The sequence below is a fragment of the Dermacentor andersoni genome, chromosome 1, assembly GCF_023375885.2.
Source record: "Dermacentor andersoni chromosome 1, qqDerAnde1_hic_scaffold, whole genome shotgun sequence".
Lineage (NCBI taxonomy): Eukaryota > Metazoa > Arthropoda > Arachnida > Ixodida > Ixodidae > Dermacentor > Dermacentor andersoni.
This window is the reverse complement of record NC_092814.1, coordinates 312971964-312990550: the sequence shown is the minus strand read 5'-3', so window position 1 is coordinate 312990550 and position 18587 is coordinate 312971964. Positions and strand designations below refer to the sequence as shown.

General features: G+C 46.3%; 1 protein-coding gene across 1 annotated transcript; it reads right to left on the bottom strand.

The window, feature by feature from the left end:
* Window positions 1-3004: 3004 nt before the first annotated feature.
* Window positions 3005-6884, bottom strand: LOC129381056 (uncharacterized). The gene is made up of 2 exons (XM_055063522.2): window positions 6318-6884; window positions 3005-3254 (listed from the first exon to the last, which is right to left on the bottom strand). The coding sequence occupies exons 1-2, from the start codon at window positions 6842-6844 to the stop codon at window positions 3005-3007; spliced, it is 777 nt and encodes a 258-aa protein (XP_054919497.1). The 5' UTR covers window positions 6845-6884.
* Window positions 6885-18587: the final 11703 nt, after the last annotated feature.

Sequence of the window (18587 nt, the reverse complement as noted above, 5' to 3'; positions counted from 1 at the left end):
TCAAATTTTTTGTTTTGTTTATGCAACATATAAGAGTGCAGCTGGTTCAGGAGCACCATTAAGCCATCCACATTAATGTATAGCTGCAGATGAGAAGCAACACGTGAACATACATAATATACATTCAAACATTTTTTGTCGCCATATGTAAACAGAAATGCAAACTAACTGGTAGATAGCAGATACCTAGGAGATTTCGTTCAACCGGATGCATTGCATGCAACTGTAATATTTCTTAATTGTGCTCGAGCACAAATATTCATGCAGTCTTGAATAAAGATTCACGGCTACATGTATTTAAGATTTTTCGACTGCTTCCATCCGCATGCATGATTTGCGATGTACAGTTCCCTGGGTATGTTCCCATAAGCATGCTGGGTGCAGTACCTATTTAGAGATATTTCCAATAAACTGCTTATTAACAACCCCAGCAGCGAGTGTTTATAGATAATCGAAACATAGTTGGGAAAATGTGGTTTATATAGCTAGTATATAGAGCTTCGACCTTTGCTATTTTAGCCTATCTGGGCAATGGAAATAAATGATTTAAGAACACGGTGCAACATATACTATTATAAAAATCCTACAGGTCAGATCTCTGACGGCTGAACACCATAAGCTTTAAATTTGGATTTTACTGCACTGTCTTTTTTTACATTATTCTTCGTTCAACAGCTTCAATGAATTTATGTTAGCTCGGGCACCCTGTATCGAGAATAATCGACAAATAGTGTAAGGATTAGCTATAGACTGATCTGCAGGAATTGTCTACGGACAGTCTATTAGCTTATGACCTTACTCTAAAATGTCTAAAAGTCTAAAAAATGTGGGAGTCTATCTATCTATATGTGGGAGTCTTTCTATAGATTAATGAAAATTTATTTTTGTAGACCAATGTCTGCAGAATATATATAGAGAAAAGTGTACAAGAATATACAGTTCTACTTTTGTAGACTGAAGTCTATAGAATGTCTATTGACAAATGTCTATAGATAGCCTATAGTCATTTGCTTACAGACACTTTATAGACTTCAGTCTGCAATAGTAAAACTGTATATAGGTCTATTTTTGTAGACTGAAGTCTGTGGAATGTCTATAGACAAATGTCTATAGATAGTGGAAAAACATTTGCTTATAGACATTTTATTATTTTAGAATTCAGTCTACAAAAGTAGAACTGCTGTATAGAGTTCTATTTTTTTCTATCATTTCTATTCTATCATTTTTAGCTCTTGTTTTGAAGAAACCTAGAGAGTGACTAAGCCTTTGCTCTGTCTGTTGGCTTCTTTTTTTTATGTGGGAGGTGCTTCGGAAGAGATGGCCAAATAAATGACAGGCTTGGAGCTTGTCATACGGCCAACTAAAACGAATTTGACATGTCTTGGAGACACTTGTATTAGAATCGCAACAACCGACCATATGTTTCGATCACGTCATTTATTTGCGACTTCAACCCGCGCGGCTAAGATTACTGCTGAAACAGCCCTGGTTGAGAACAGTGTACAGATATTAAACAGATTACCAGCAACAACGCACTGAAAGGACAACAGGCCCCATAGCGTGTTTGTTCTCGCGTGAAAAATAGTGCGTGGCATTACTTGTAACGTTGTGAAGAGTTCAAAATATGTTTTAGTTAATAGGGCGCGCAAGAGGGACGGGGGAAGGGAGGGGGGAAGGCGGCGCAAATAGTTAACAATTGTACAGAAAGCGTTTTACTTACTGGAATTGGAGGACTGCAATACATTAGTTCAACCACTCGAGGAGTGGGAATGGTGCAATTGTCAGAATTCCGACGAGTTAAAAGGAGGGGATTCACATAAACCACAACTCTGCGCAATGGAGTGGGAATAGAATCGAGCGCCCCACTTCGCAACTCTGCACCACGCCATTACATCCAGTCCTTGGACAATTCGAGTGCAGCTCTACAACCACAAATAAGACCGCAGCACCTGGGCGAAACGCATCGAAGGCCCGTATCCTGCCGCACACTCTAAAAACAGTTTGAACCCTTTGGGGTGCATATTTGTCCCACAACAATAATCGTCATCTGCCTTGCTTGCGTTTCCTTTCTTGAAAACTCGGCGCTGGCTACTTTCCTGTCGAGAATGCTGCGTCACACTGATAATGCGCATGCCGTTCGTGACTGGGAAGTACCGGGCTCGCAGCGTTAAAGAAAGGAAACGCGGGCAGGACAGATGACGATTATTGTTGTAGGACATATATACACCCCAAAGGGTGCAACTATTTTTAGAGTGCACGATCACGCACCGCCAACGAGTAATCCTGCACGACCTAAATATATACGCAGTGCGCCGACTAGCTGGTACCCTAGGTAGGGGTTAGGACTCGCGAAATCTATAGTGCTTTCCCCAACTGGACCGAGTACCAGGCCACCAAACTCCTTGCCCTGCGCACGTTGTCGTACGACGCCAGCTGGCGTCTACCTTCATGAGATCCCGATGCAACCGCTGGTGCCACGCTGCTATATTCAAAGGCCACAACTTGAAGCGGCAGGGCCCGCTCAGGTCAGGAGACATCGTCTTGGTCCGATACACAAATGACAATAAACTGAGCGTGTCCAACTAACAGCAACCAGGTTCCCCAGCTAGCATTAACGACTAAGCACTATATGGGCACTTCCCCGGGAAAGATGTCCGTCCGTCTGTCTGAACGCGTGACACGATGCCCTCCATAAGTATACATGGGATTCTAAGGCAGTATATCTTTATTCTTTTTATTTAAAAATACCTTACAGGCCTCAAAGTGAGGCATTCAATAAGGGGGGCAGTACACAGAAAATACGTAGAATATATGACATGTATAGAACCGTAGCAGTTTACATACTACAACCGTAAGTGCAACCGAGGTGAAAAAGAATTACTTAGTTCACGATTCACTAATAAAAAAACATAATATAATGATCAGTGCGTGCAGATGGTGAAGGCGTGGCCGAGCCGATAGTGTCGCTGAAGTGGATCGTTTCAGGATACGGCCCTAGTTGGCCTCACCTCGTAGGTAGCCTCCAAAGGCAGCTGCTGCTTGGCGCTGCCATCCCGTCCGTGTCGCTGCTGCACTCTGCCTTGCAGGAGTTCAACGTCGCCAGCCGAAGCGGCAGCGTGTCGCGCAGGTTCATGTGTGGTCTGCAGCCCAAGACCTCGAACCTGTAATCGGGCCAAGCGACTGCGCTCCAATCCTTGTCCTGGTGATTCCCACTCACGGCAGCTTCCACTCCACGCGTAATAGGCGTCTCTGAACTGCGTTGACAACAGAGGCCATAATTGAACAAAGCGTTTGAAACGCACTTGCGAAAGACTGCAGCTGCTTCAATAAAACGTTTCGTTTTTTTTTTTATAGTTTAGGCGTATTCGGTTTAGGAATTAGTTGTGCTGCCAATGCTTACCCCAGCCTACCAAAGCACTGAAAGACCAATACTTACTGTTCGCCCTATTCTTAAATTACTTCTAGTCGACGTTTTACTGGACAGTTTCTTCTTGAGGTATAGGACGCAGAATTTGCGTTTTCGCAAGGAAAAAGAAAGGAAATTGCTTCTGCTGTGGCCTTTCTTCCAAGATTCAGTGGAGGGGAACTGAGCTGTCATTTTTTGCAGAGCTGCGTTTAGAATTGATTAGGCGGCATCTACAAGAATTCTCTCTTGCTTTGCAAAGTGTATACGAGCGGAGAAGTCAATATCGCATATGCTTTTTCGTTTGTTAAAATGGTAAGCACGCCTCGATTATTGAAGGAGCCTGAATGGAATCTCTTTCCACCACAGCAACATCCCGCATACTCTTTTAGGGCATTCTCTTGCGACACCGCGCCGACTAAGTTTTGTACAACTCTCTTTTGGCAGTTGAAGGGTGCATTGATATTCGTCTGCTAAGTAAATGCAGAGTAAAGAGTGAATGACGAAAGTACGCAATACTCGGCTGTGTTCGCTTAAACCGATCGACGACTTCTTTCTAGGTACCCAACTCGGGGGCAGATATATCGTGCTCGACAGGCGCGTGATCCCATTGACTCGTGGTTGTTCTTTCTATGAAATTTCGCGTGTATATATAGCGCAGGTCGCAGCGCTGTCCACGCTCACGTCGCGTTACCACTGCTGTGGTAATGCGACGTGAGCTTCGTGGTGTCTCCGCGCAGAGCAGGTGGATCGCCAGACCAGAGTCGGCGTTTGGCGGCGGGCACGTCGTCGCGGTACGCAAGTCGCGACATGTCATTTCACTAGTGCATCCGATGAGCGCTCCTTGAATTGTGAGCGAACTGCAGAACTGTCCTTGTATGTAGACATCTAGCAGTGCCGTAATTATTTTATATGTTAGTGGGCTAAACAGGTATTGGTGTGTGCGTGCGTGCGTGGGAGCGTGCGCGTGTGTATGTATGTGTTTTGAAATAGAAGTCGAAATAACTAAGTTACGTCCAAACATCCAGGAATGACAGAAGCAGTATAACCCCCCCCCCCACACACACACACACACGCACGCACGCACGCACACACAAACACACACACCTTGCGTTTCTGCCACTCGATCGATTGTATATTGACTTCAATGCTCCGTTTCTTTATAGCTTCCGTAAAATAAAATTTCACTACACGATAGATTCTACTTTGGTAAGCGTCTATTTACGGAAAATATTACGATCAGTTGTAAAGAAGTTATAATGCGATGAGGGATTGACAGTATGCGTAAATAAATAAATAAAATGGAAGTGCACTCTGAACCCAGTTCTGGGGACGTATTCTCGGGCGATCACTTTCGGCGGCGGTATAGGGGGCACGCAGGCCAAACGCGAGAAACAATCCCTCGTTGGCGCGCGTGGAATAAGTCTCACGAAATCTCGCGAACGTGACACTATCTCTGATAGTGGTCGCACAAGAATATCTCCTCTGATTATGACTACCGAAAGGTTTGTTGTGCCTTCAGGTCATCGCCCATTTACGTCTCTTAAGTGCAAAGCCCGCAATATAGCGCCGACGTCCCGGTTGCATTCGGAGCATGAGACCGGTGCAGGAGATTGACCGCGAAGGTGAAAAACTAGCGAAGCAAGTGGCACTACTTGCAAGATGAAAGAAACAAAAGAAACAGGAGTGGTTGTCCTTCGGCTTCACTGAAAAATGTATACATTTCTCGCGGACCGTATTTGCATCTGCAAAGAAAATCACATCGTGCGCAAGGCTTAAGGAACGCCGTGAGGTATACCGCAATTTGAGTTCGGCGACTAAAGTGGAGGGTTTAGCTCAGTGCCAACTCCTATTTCTCTAAACACAGAAATGTTGTCATTAGACAACAGAGCTCAACCGATTTCAATGAAAGTTGATTGTTTTATAGGTGCCTAAATTCCGGTAGGCGCAAGCAGAATTTCGGTTTAGGGCTTACGAGCTTTTACTAGTTTTACCGAAATTGGTACGTTAAAAGATATATATAAGCACAAAGCATAAGAATCCGTGACTCTGCAGCAAAAAAAAAAAGCACCGTTGTTCTGTAAACCTGTTAGAGTATCTCTTACGTGCAAATGTAACACGCGAGTTTACAGGTCACATGAAATTGTTACAATATTTCCAAGGGTTGTTTAAGCTTCTTACTCACACATTAGTGGTATATTTAGCGCAGTGTATAATTGGTCACTTTTATTCTTGTTATATGTTTCGAAACGTGCAGTTTACATCATTGCGAGGTTACGCCATTGTCAGGCAGCGTGAGGCAGCTGTACATCGTCCTGAAGGTGGTTGAGGACTTCATCTGCCTCCATCGCCTGGAGGTGAAGCGACCAACGGAAAAGCGTCGACGCCCAAGCGCACATCAAGGTCAGAGCGCGGTAAAAGCTGTGACATGGATGCGCCAGCTAATCGTACAAGCGAATGTTTAAAGGGACATTTCAAAAAGGAACCTAACAACCCTGCAGGTGCCTCAATATCACGCTGTGCTAAAATGTGAACGAATCTGTGCATTGTGTACAGTCGGCCAGGCACTTAGAATTTTCTTTTGTTGTTGTTTTTGCACTTCTGTGACTAAATTATCATCGCTCTGCGACGATAGCGTATTTAATGCAACAACACGAAATACCTTTGCTGGCTTAGCGCATTGTGAGGCGTATAAGCACGAGAATCAATTGCGTTACTATACGCAAATCAATGTTTCATGCACCCTAGCTGATACACTTTACTACAGCTATACTTACTTTATAGGGCACAGTAAGAAATAACCTCAATTACGTTTTCTTAGCAGGACATAGCAAACCGTAACTGTCATTTCACAAACTGAGGATATTCGCAACGGCCCTTAGATATAGCGCAGAAAAGACCGAATTATCTTTACCTGTATATCCCCCGGTGCCCGGTGCCCTTCGATACGTCCTCCACCTGGTGCCCAGCTCCTTGCGCGGTGCAGGGTGCTTGCATGGAGTTGTACTCAGACAGGTTGTCCTTGACGTCCATCTCAACGAACCGGTCGCGCCCGGCCCTCGGAACCAGCCTCCTCCGATGAGCGGCGCTGCTGCTGCAAGCCTCTTCCTCAGCCGGGTTCACAGTCTTGACCACAAGGTCGCAGTTCCTCGGGAGGACGTCCTCCATGGCCAAGTAGCTGGACGTGTAGGACGCGTCGGCCTTGGCTTTCTCCGGAAGTAGGACGTGCAATATGGACGAAGGCATCTTCTGGGGGGCCGACACTTCCGAGAAGGCGGATGCGCCTCCGTGGAGGAGACGATAAGTTCGGATGCCGCTGGGTACATCGATTCCCATGGCTGACACTAAGCCAGGTCCGTTCTTCGGAGAGATGCTCGGATATGCGCGCGCCACGGCCACCGGCGTGTTCGAAAGTGCGAGCAAGCTTTTCCTGTGCCACATGAGCCCCTCGCGCCAGCGCACGAGGGCACGACCTCGGTGTCCTTCTTCTTTGTCCTTTACTCCATCTTGAGGTTTGTGTTTCGACTGGTCTCCAATATCTCATCGGTCCTTACTTTAAAACACTTTGACGATAGCAATGACTCTGGAAAATAAAATATCCCAGGGAGAGAGAGATGGAGACAATAAACACTTTTATTTACCGTGTAGTCCGTTGTATTACGGCTCCGATTCGGACCAAATGTGGTGTAATGGAATTTCCAGGCAGATCAAACAGTTAGCAGGAATTGAGGATAATCTTACCTTGCTAAATTTTGTTTTCTTAATTACCTCTCTATAAATTTTTGTATTGATTTTTTTTTTAATTCCATTTTTCACAGCATGACATTTTTTGCCATAAGTGTCAACTTCCAAATTGCCGTTACCCTTCTTTTTCTTTACCCTTAACTTTACTTTATTCATTTCACATAAGCTTTCAATTAGTGGACAATCGCCCACTGCACGAATGCGTGACGTACCTACGTAAAAAAAGAAGAAAAAAAAGAAAACAAGAACCAGGCGTGAATTGCCAACAAACTGCTAACATCAATGTGATTACGGTAATTGTGACATCAGAAATATTATTTCCTTTGGGCTTGCTGTAGAAAATTAAGGACTATCGCCATCTACTCGCTGTTGTTGCATTGGTATATGGGGTGTCCTGGGTTACGTTAGCCAAGTTTTAAGAAAAATCAATCAATCAATCAATTTATGTAACTATAAAATCTTACCAATGTATTCAGGCACGGAGAAAGCTGGCATACAGTGACAGCAAGTTGATAAGCGTACAGACAGCACTTTGGTTAACAAATAACCTCCCGTATTAGAGTAAATTTGCATGTAACATATACACAACTAGGCACATATTATAAACACATTTAATTATACAAGTATGAAATTCACTCTTCGCAACATATCAATAAGGAAAAAAAAAGGGTCAATGTGCTGCAGAAGTACTGCGAGGTCGGGATATATGAGGAATACAAATTACAAGGAACAGAACTGCTGATAAAGCTTATACTCAGTTACTGGGAATATTTATTTAATACCGCGGCTGCAGGGAGGTACATTCTAAATTTGTCACTCGCATAACAAGACTGGAATTCTAAACGTATCATTCGTTTTAACGTAATCAGTACGACATTCGTTGACTTTATTTTGGTCGTGTGGTAGACCGGTGGAATTCATTTTTGTTGTTTTCATAAACTAAGAGGCGGTTTTTCATTTCGTCCCGTTCGGACTGCAATTTTTTTCAACTCATCTCCTTGACGGGCAACTTTTTTTTTCAATCTCTTGACTGCTTTCTTTGACTGTTCTAGGACGTCCACAATATCTAATGTAGTTTGGCAGGCCTGGTCAGCAGAAAAACTACGTTCAGAGCATGATTCTAAGGCAGTCTCTGGAACTAGAACTTCCACCTCGTTGCTGAGAAATTGCAAGGCACTTTCGATATTGGGGCTTTCTCCTGAGCTGCCGCAATTATCGCCTGCCTCAACTACTGTGTGATCAGTAAAGTTTCTTCGATGGCGTTTTTTGGGCTGCACATTATCTTTTTGCAGGTACTGTGGATATTTGCAAAACACGGTCGGAACCGCATTCGGAAGCAGGAGCCTCAGTTTCGTGTTCTTTTTATAGTCACTTTCTGTAAAGTGCAGGGAACATACCAGAGACCTATCGCTCGGTTCCCACTTGCTTCCTTTTCCCGACACTCCTTGGCGAGAGATATTTTTTAGCCACGCTTCTCGACGCTCCAAGTCGCAGGGGAACTCGTGATATTTAACAGTCGGGTCCTTTTTGGCATTTGTGCCGCAGAGTGGCACACAACAGTTGCGCGGCATCGCGCCACATGAACGAGGCTGGCTACGCCACACACGCACACCGAAGAGCCTTAAGAAAGCACAGCAAGCACAGGCAAACTTGCTCACAGACACGCACGCGAAAAAGCACGAGATTAAGGCATATGGCACGAGGCAAACACGTTCTAACGCGAACCGATTTGCTCACACACACGCACGCGAAAAAGCACGAGATTAATGCATATCGCACGAGGCAAACACGTTCTGACGCGAACCAACTTGCTCACACACACACACACACGCGAAAAAGCGCATTAGTGCATAGAGCACGAAGCAAACACGTTCTGACGCGAGAACCAACGGCCGCTTAACCTCGGCGCGAAGTCGCGAAAGCATCCCCGAGCAGTGGCGCCCTCACCAATAAAAGCGGTCGCAACTGTAAACTCGGCCGAGACGCGCCCGCCTATTGTCCGCCGCGCCACGTAGCTGACCGCACCTTGCTTTGCATCGAGCGGCCGTGGCATGTACGTACCCGGCGCAGTCCCGAGGGAGAACAGGCACGCTAACGCCACGAGAGTAGCCGCCAGGGGCCGTTTCGTGACGTCGAAGCTCCGCCCTGCTCCGCCCTCACCGCGAACCATCGCTAGTGGAGCGCCACCGCTGACAACTGGTTGGGAGCGAGTGAAGTGAGGCGTAGGGATTGCAGAACAGGTGAAATGCGCCCGCGCAATGGCGCGTCGAATTCCCCAAATCCCCACAACCTAAAACAACACATTCAGTCGCTTTCATAGAGCTATGTGCTGCGTCAATAACTTAAAAAAAAAACACGAAAGTGTTTTATGTCGGAGTGCACCATAAGCTTCCTCTAAGGCATGTGACGTTGGCACGAACGCGCGAAATATGCTCTCTTTTAACATAAAGCCCCTTGATAATTTGAAAGTAGCGCCATTCTGTGAACTTTGCCGCCGCGCCGCACACCCTCGCACATCCTCCTCACCCGCCTCTCCACTCGGCGCTTTTCTGACCGATGATTGGCCGCTCCGGCCGGCCCCAGCCGTCGCCTTGGAAACGCGCGCGAAAGCGTCGCTTTGCTTGTGTTGTTGTTTTTCTTCGGCGCCATGGGCAGGCCGTGTTCCTCTGTCGCGGGTCGAGCTTTATTCAGCTGATTCGAACTCTGCATTTCGCACCGCGTTATGCCGGGTTGCTGCGCATTTCAGTGCACAAGCCGGCGTGAAAATGGCTTCATGCTTTTCATGCCTTTCACGATTAACGACATTAGTCGCAGAAAAAAGTGGATTCACAACATCGGACTTAAGGACTTCGCTCCGACGAATCACACCGTCCTCTGCGAGGTACTGTGCATTGATTGGTGCATAAACTTAAGAGCGCTTAAGAGTGCGAATGCAAATATTTGTTCGAACTGAGGCTTCTGTGAGGACACTTACCGTTACCAGTAGCAAGTGTGGAAGCAAAAGTGTCGGCATGCATGCTGCGGTATCCGGAATACGGTAAAATATTTGAACCTTTGCTGCTGGTGCATATGGCAGCAATACAGCGCGTGTCATCACCCAGGCTTCTACAAGTAATAAAGGCAGCATCTACAATGATTTACGCGCATTCGCTGTCCTTGGGCCGATTCGTTGCATTTCTACTTTAAGGGACCTAATATTATATTCATATGACGCTTTCATTTCTTCACCGACTTGAATGCTTTTCTGTGCTGCCTGAATGTATTCTAGTAATGTATGTCGTATTTGTATATATATTCTAATTCTTTGCGTGATAATCTTGTTTATTTCATTTGCTGTACATGAGTGTTATCGCGCGGCTTTTTGTTTTACCACCTGCCCAAAACTTTGTGAGCATACAAACCAGCTGCTTCGTTTCCTTCAGTTATGTTATGTTGTAAAATTTTGATGTTGCATCTGGTGCGCTACTCTGAATAATATTTGTTCCTTTTTCACGCATATCGTCTGGACGCTAACACCATGCAATGTTTCATGTTACTGGGTTCGAGCTTATGCTACTTCTAACCGGCGGTTTATATAAATATTTTTATTTTCCGAAGTGTGTGCCATCCTGGATGTTTTGTGTGTTTTCCGTGTAACGTTTCAGGAGTCACCAGCAATAAAAATTGCATCTAGCCAGATATGTGCTGGTGTGTCACAGCGGCTGTGTATTCTACGCTCCAGACCTGTACTCTGCGTCTGAAATTTGTGTTGGGGTGGCACGATGTTTTCAGTAAGTAGCTGAAAAAACTGGCAGAACCCTGCCACCCTCTCAGACCTATGGTAATGGCTGCGGCTGGCAGCTTTTCAAGCTCTTACGAAACAGCTTTATTGGCAAATTGCAAAAGGACTGACATCTGGGAGAGTCATTAATGCCACAGATTGGAAGAATAATGTGCAAAGGAGGAGAAAAGCTTCGCGCAAATAAGCTTTGAGCATCTTCTTGCCTGCTATGGATCTTTAGAGCGATGAAGGCCTTCGTGTGACCGCCGCGACTGTGAAAGTCTACCGCGATTCCGAGGTCTAGCGGCACGTGAGGCGCGAGTCAGCAGAGATGCCTTTTAAGGCTGACTTTCATTCGCCATAGGTGAAATCTTTATAATTTATATTTAGTTACGCTGTCAAAATAACGTCAGATTCTTAAGCTATGTGTTTCTAAAATAGTACGAATTGTTTCCTTGAAACCGACCCAGTCACAGAATGCCTAATTCCTTTCTTATCGTCCTTTACACGCTGAATATTGCATCACCACGGGCGTCTGAGGCACTAATTGAATGCATTCGATGGGCTACGCTGAATAAGTCACAGAGACAGCATCACCTTCCTATCTCTTAATCTACTCGTCCGTTGCCGTCAGCAATCGATCATTCATAAATTTCAAGCCAACCCTTGGCTACGCTCACTTCTACAGTAGTCAATAAAAATATATCTCTCTTGAGAGCACGAAAAACTAGAAAAAAATTTTTCTCTTTCAAGCAGGAATGAAATTTCTATAGCCCAGGTATTAAATGCGCGGCATATGCATTACACCGAGGCCCCAAGCCTTTTAGGACTGAACCCCTCCCCCCCTCCTCATAAAGAGATCCATAATCACGTTAAAGCAAATTTCGCATCATTTTTGCGGCCACTGTCCTGCTTCTGAAGCTTCACGCACGCAATGACGTACAACTAAATTACCGCAATCTCTGCCTGGCTCGAATGCAAAAATATAGTGTCATAAAAAGTACTTCCGCGAAAATGCAGCGCTAGTTGAAATTGCATTTAACGGAGCGTCACTGTGTCGAAAAATATTAAAGAATGTACAAATTTAAATTAAATACTGCACTAATTAAAGCTCTGCCCTGTTGAAGTGACCACTATAAAGATATCAAAGCCAATGTGGGCTATATACAGTACGCTGCGATTGTTAATTCATGCCGCAAACGCGCACGTTTAGCGCTTTCATTGCTTAAACGAGCAGGTGATAAATGTGGGTCATGGTAGAGTCAAGCACATTGCATCCTTTTCTAGTGCTTTCGTTTAATCATAGAGCGAGAAAAAAATCTCGAAGTTAGGTGCGATCACGGGCGCCAGCTAATGCATCGGGCCGGCAAGCGCGCGATGGCCTTCGAAGCGTGCCGTGCGCAGCGCGCACAGCCGGCGGGCGAGGAGAATCGAGGAGGAAAGCGCGGGAGTGGAGGAGAGTGTCGCTACTTTCAGTATCAAGGGGCGTTATTTTAACAGGGATGGCACCGCCATCTAGGAGCGGTGAAGTCAAGTACGGCATCATGACACTAACGAGCGCCGACAGTGAGCGCTTCGGTAGTCTCTCAGCGCAGCGGAGGCTCCAACGCGGTGTAGCGTGGTGTAGGTGGCGTAGGCTTTCTGCTGAGGCGACAACACAATTTCCGCACATTAGTTGTCTTTCGCGCCCGATTAGCCAGTGACACCTCGTCGCCTACGGAGTGTAGCTTCAAGATGCATCAGCAGTGCGTACACGCCGCCTACTGCTTCGCTTGCGATACAGGCCTAGCAGCCGAAGGCTCCGCAGCCTCCGATTGGTTGACGCCTGCGAGGCGTCGCAGCCTCCCATTGGTGCACGCCGGCGCAGCTTCGCCGCGCGCCGGCAAACTTCTAACATCGGCTAACAAACTTCTAACATCGGCTTCTAACTTCTTCACCGAGTTCCCGACCGACGCTTTGACGCATTTGACCCTTCAGCGCGCGCCGAAGCTTTCCAGCGCGTGCCAGTGATTGGGGCATAACACGGTCGCCGACCCGCAAATCGTGCGCCTTTCGCGGTCGCGAACCGTGAGTTCACGAAGCAAACATGTAGCACCTTCGGTTAAGACATGTGTCACTTGTGTTTTCTACCGATTCCTATGAAGGATGGATCAACCGCATCTTATTTTTTTGATTGAGCGCTGCATGCGTAACGCGCGAAACACAAAAGAGTGTCACGTGATTGCATACCTACGCACGGCGAGACCAGTGGTCCCTAAAGTGTTTTGAAGAAACTAACGCCACGCATTGGTGGCCTACGAGATCGCAATAACGCACCGTTGCCCGTGAGCTCACAGGCGCTGCGACTCATTGCCGGAATCGCTGAATCCGCAACCACCTGGTCACTGTTATATGTGGGGTATAGGGTAGGATTCTCGCGCGGAACACGCATTTCGCGATTAGCAGAAGTCAACATCACACGCGCAAGCGCGCAGTGCCCCATATTTATTATTATTCTTTTGTGCGTGTCTTCTTTTTTAATTTTAATTCATTGATATTTCTTTCACATTTACTACATTTTTTTTACATATTGCGCCACCGTGCTGTAGAAGGCGGGAAGTAGAGCCAGGTAAAGGTGCAACGTTGTGGAAACAACTTCAGTGGCTATTTCTGGGCACATTATACAACTTTTACATTTGTGGCGGGTGCCCGTCCGTAGGCGCGTCGGCAGCAGCAAATATATGACGACTAAGATTTTGTAGCGTTCAGCGTTTGTCGTTCGCCCTATCTCCATGTTTTGCAGTGAAAGTACACGATGTCCGAATAACAGGAGTGTTTGTGAATGCATTTGAAATAAATTTCTATCCCTGTCTCGTAACCCAGTGCATAGCTCCATTTCCTACACATTCATACTTGTGCCCTAAAACGAACATTTAGGAGAGCGAAAGAGAGCGAGAAGAGAGGAAAGGCAGGGAAGTTAACTAGATGCGAGTGTCCGGTTCGGTATCCTGCACTGGGGTGGGAAAAAGAGCGGTTAGAAAAAGGGCAAAGAGAGAGAGAGAGGGACAGAGGAAAAAAAGAAAGAGCAAGAATGAACATTTAAGAATCTTCAAAAGTGGACAGAAACAATTAACGAGCTAATTGCACATAAAAAGATACTCTAACTGATGGCGACTACAAAGAATACGTCGTTGGTCTCACTTTCTAAATCGCATAACATGCACTGCTCTATTTTTAAAGCTCATTTATTTTACTTGAAGCATCCTGCGCGTCGTCATCGTCGTTAACGTGTCGCTGTCGTCAACAATGTCGTTGTCGTCGACATTGCGGACGTGGCTATCGTCGTGACCGTCGAAGTCGTCGTCGTGTCTTTCATTATAATTGAACCGCAAGCAATAGCAAAAATGCAAATATTCAGCTGATGTTCGGTCCCGTAAGTTGTCTTCCCACATGCGCCTCTTGCAATGCGGTGCAGCGGAGTGCTGTTCGCAGCAAATGACAACAAGCTTGCGAAAGTCGATTGTTCTTTCAAGTCGTGATCAGTAGCCGCGTTTACATGAATGCGACAGTGTCGCATCGCATCGCATTTCTAGCGCATCGCATTCATGTAAACAGTGGTAATGCGCTAGGACGGCGCATCGTATTATTGCGCCAGGCGAGGGTAGATTTACGGGCGCGAGTGAGTCGACTCTCGCGGAGCATGTAAACTCAGGATCGTCGCATTAGGAATTATGGGAAGGAATTAGCTGCGGGACTGCCGCGCTGGTGAAGCTGCGAGACAGCAACGCCCGAAGCAGAAGCAAAATGGCGTCCCCCACGGCAACTTCGCTCGTCGAAGCATGCTCTACGCGAAACTATTTCTCGGCACTCAGCCACCAACGTGCACTCGGCCCACTACCGGAAACCAGTTACGCCGGAAGTCGGATGGATGGATGGATGGATAAAAAACTTTATTTGGTCGTGCAAGTAGTGATAATTAACCACTAAGCGGGCCGCTCCCACGTCGGGACCGGAAGGCCAAGCCTCACGGCCACGTCGTGAGCCTGCTGGACCGGCCTGAATTGTTCATCCAGGTCCGGGCTGTGAAGTGCAGCCTCCCACCTGGACGCATCCTTGATCGCCGAGTTTTCAGTTCTTTCGCAGGACCAGAGCATGTGTTCGAGCGTGGCTAAAGCACCACAATCTTGTCAATAAGGCTCTGTATACGTCTCCGGATAAAACATGTTCAGTCTCCGTGGGCAAGGATAAGTACCAGTCTGTAGTAAGCGTAATGTAAGTGCCTGAGCCCTGTTTAGTTTAGGATGCGGCAAACTGTAAACCCTGCGATTAAGAAGGTAATACTTCGTGATTTCATTGTATGTGGAAGGGGAGTCTCTGTTCTGTGGTTGCTCTGAAAAACGATTGCCGATTTCCCATGTATTAAAGGGAAGCTGAAAGGTTTTCCAGAAAAAATGAGTGAACATCTGTACATAATGGTTTTCAACCCTCCGAATTCGAATATCGTATCGAAATTGAGCGAAAGAAAGCGCAAATATATTTTATTTCGACGAAAAGTACAGCAGCGGACAAGCCCAGCTCGCGCGTCTCGTTTCCGCCTGTGATTGGTCGGGCGCCTCGTGACGTCAACTCTAGTAACCGACCGCTGCCGCTACACATGAAGCGCGGTGCCAGGTAGTTTGGTGCTGTTTTTCTGAGACGGTAATGGAAAATTTAGAGAGACTGCGTTTTTCTGAGGAGTTCGGCGTTACTCCCTACATGTACGAGCCGATTGCGAAGAGCCGGCCTCTCGAAGAAGAAAACTATGCTGGTGCGAGCAGTGCTTTCGACGCGAACGAAAGCAAAGTCTTGGGATCTCCTCGTGTTGGAAATTTTCTTTGGTGAGTATGTTTTTGCAAAGCGATCTAGTGAGCTCGTTTCCGGTCAAACAACTGTAGTGTTGTGTTCCTGCATGCCTCCTCGTGGAACGTAAGCGGGGATGCGATCGTCGGCACTTGTGCGCTGTCCAAAGCTGTCGGCAATCTACAAGGACGGTTTAAACGCGTGAAAAGCTTCCCGGTTCATGCAGTACGTGTAGTGACCTTCATCTGTTGACTACCACGTTGACTACCACTCACGTTGATTACCACTCACGTTGACTACTACGCACGTTGACTACCACTCTACATACACGCAGACGCACCAACAAAGGAATGCAGGGTCGATCGAAGCAGATTACGATGGCACGCACGCAGAAACAAGCGTGGTCAGGCACGGTCGCGGACGCTGCGACGGAACGAAACACTAGAGTTGACGTCACAACACCGCGGTTTCCGGTCTCCGCTCGCATCGTCAGCGTCAGCAGCAGCGCGCGGCATTCGACGGGGGGCGGAGCTACAGCGCAATTTCAACCGACGATGACGTCGCTCCTAATTGAAAAAAAAAAACCCCAAATTTTACCTACATGGTTTATAAGGTTCCCGCATCCGTATATGAGCGTCTTATTGAATTCGACAGACTCTTCAGCTTCCCTTTAAGATACGATCTCCCAGCTAAAGCTTCACCTTAAGTTAGAGTTAGAATAATACATTTGTTGACAGGATATACAGGGTGTCTTTTTTTTCGTGCGTCAAATTTCTTAAATTCCTATGGCAGATAGCACCATTCTAACCCTTGATCTAAATTACTCGATGAGGCGGCCATTACTTCTGCGAGAAATGAAAATGTTCAATTGAATAATTAAAGTAATTACGCGGAAGGACTTTTTAATTAATTTCTTTACGCCATACACTTCAATCTAAGAATTATAGCCGCTGAGTTCGCCCGGCGTGTCCGCTTCGCACGAATTCTGTGGAGAGCACCAATTCCGAGACGTTAATTTTCAAATCGTCCGTCGAAATTCATTGGTGTTTCAGTTACTTTTGTGCTTCAATGCATGAAACAATGGTTCCTTAAAAAAGTAACTGGAACGCCTATTCATTTCGTCGGACACCTCGAAAGTGTCTCGCTTTGAAAGTATAAGTATTTCGGAACTGGTGCTATCCAGATAATGCGTTCCTAGTGGATACACCGAGTGAACACAGCGGCTATAATTCGTGGATTGAAATATGTGGCGCAAAGTAACTAATTAAAAAGTCAATTAGCGTAATTACGTTAATTATTCGATTGAAGTTTTGATTTCTTGCAGAAGTAATGGCCGCCTCATCGAGTAATTTTGATCAAGGGTTAGAATTGGGCTGGCTGTCATAGGCTAACTTTAAAAAATTTGGTGGAGCTAAAGAAAAAAAAAAGCATGCACTCCCTGTGTTTGTAAAGCAGCTTGGGAAGGAAGACCAGAAAATAAAGGAGAAGGCAGGAATGTAATTCAGAATAGCGCGCGGTTGGCTGAAATTGCTAAATGCCTCCTTCTGTAGTTGTATATTCGTTAGATCAAATAATTCAGAAGATGCTACGTCAGTGTACACAGCAAAATTGCTAAAATGTACGTTCCAAGTTGCGTTACGGACGTTCTGTACTTTTCTAATTATTCTTAATATATGGCTGAAATATCATCAAGGTATACCCTTACAATAGAAAAAACGTACAGCCTGGGTTCGCCCTAATAAAATCTAGCCAAATTTCGAACGAAGCTGTTTCTGCCAAGCAGTTGCGGCAGGAATTTTAATTGCGAGTATTCAAAGTATCTATCAGAGTATTTAAAGTATCTGTCAACAATCTTAGCCGCTTATTTTGTCTGTGCTTGAAGGTTTCTCGTCTTTATTACTGAAAGGACAAACTGATGAAGGAGCTCTTGGAACTTATCGCAATTGCAGCTTACCTCTGCAAATAAATTGCATATGTATTTTGCACTCACGCGTCGAAAACAAGCAGAACGAGAAGAATCACCGCCCAAGCACTCCGTACAGATGGTTAACCAGCGAAGATGAAATGTGCGGCCGCGGTGTTTATCCCTGAGTTAATCCAGACGGTTCACTAAACGATGGCTTGGTAGGCTGCCCGATCCTCGGTACGCAGTTGCTGCTTGCGCTCGGCTGCACGAGCCTGTTCTTGTGGCCGGGCTGCAGCATCGGCACGGCGTAGACGACCGCGTTCCCGGTTCTGCTCGCGGCGTTGCTGATCGAAAGCTGCATGCTCCTCAGGAGTACGTATGATGCGTGGCCTACCCACTTCGGAGCCGGGGAGAAACTGCTGCGCGTGCAGTCAGTTGCAACGGAGAGCAATGACGTCACTATTAGCGCAGCCAATCGCGCGGCTGTCTTTCGCTATATTTTTTTCGCGCACGCGCATAGGGCGGCACCGGAGGAGTTTTCGGCGCACAAGTGACAGACTGACGGATGGACGCATGAATCGGCTAGCCATATACCGCTTCGCCTAAAACACAAGACGTCGCCGGCGCAAGCGTACACTATGACCGACTATGACCGACGTGAGAAGTCAAGGAAAACGGGAACAGCGCGTTTCCGCGGTCATCGAAGGAGATGTGTTATGTTTGCTTGTGCACGCGGGACACCATGCTTGTTAATTTAGTTGTTATGCCTATGTTAACAAGTTTATATGACCGATAAAACTACTATCCCTACTTCATATAGCAGTCCTCTAATTTTCTATCGCAATCGATGCTTCGCCTACCTGGCGAAACTGCGACTTTTTTCAATTTGCCGCAAAAAAGTGCGCAATCTCTACCTTTCTGTAAACACCTAATTTTGACGTCTCTTATGATTCTCT

Coding starts and splice junctions, on each gene's coding strand:
- LOC129381056 (XM_055063522.2), bottom strand. CDS start 6,844: ATGTGGCACAGGAAAAGCTTGCTCGCACTTTCGAACACGCCGGTGGCC. Junction 3,255..6,317: donor GGGCACCGGGGGATATACAG/GTAAAGATAATT, acceptor TTGTCAACGCAG/TTCAGAGACGCCTATTACGC.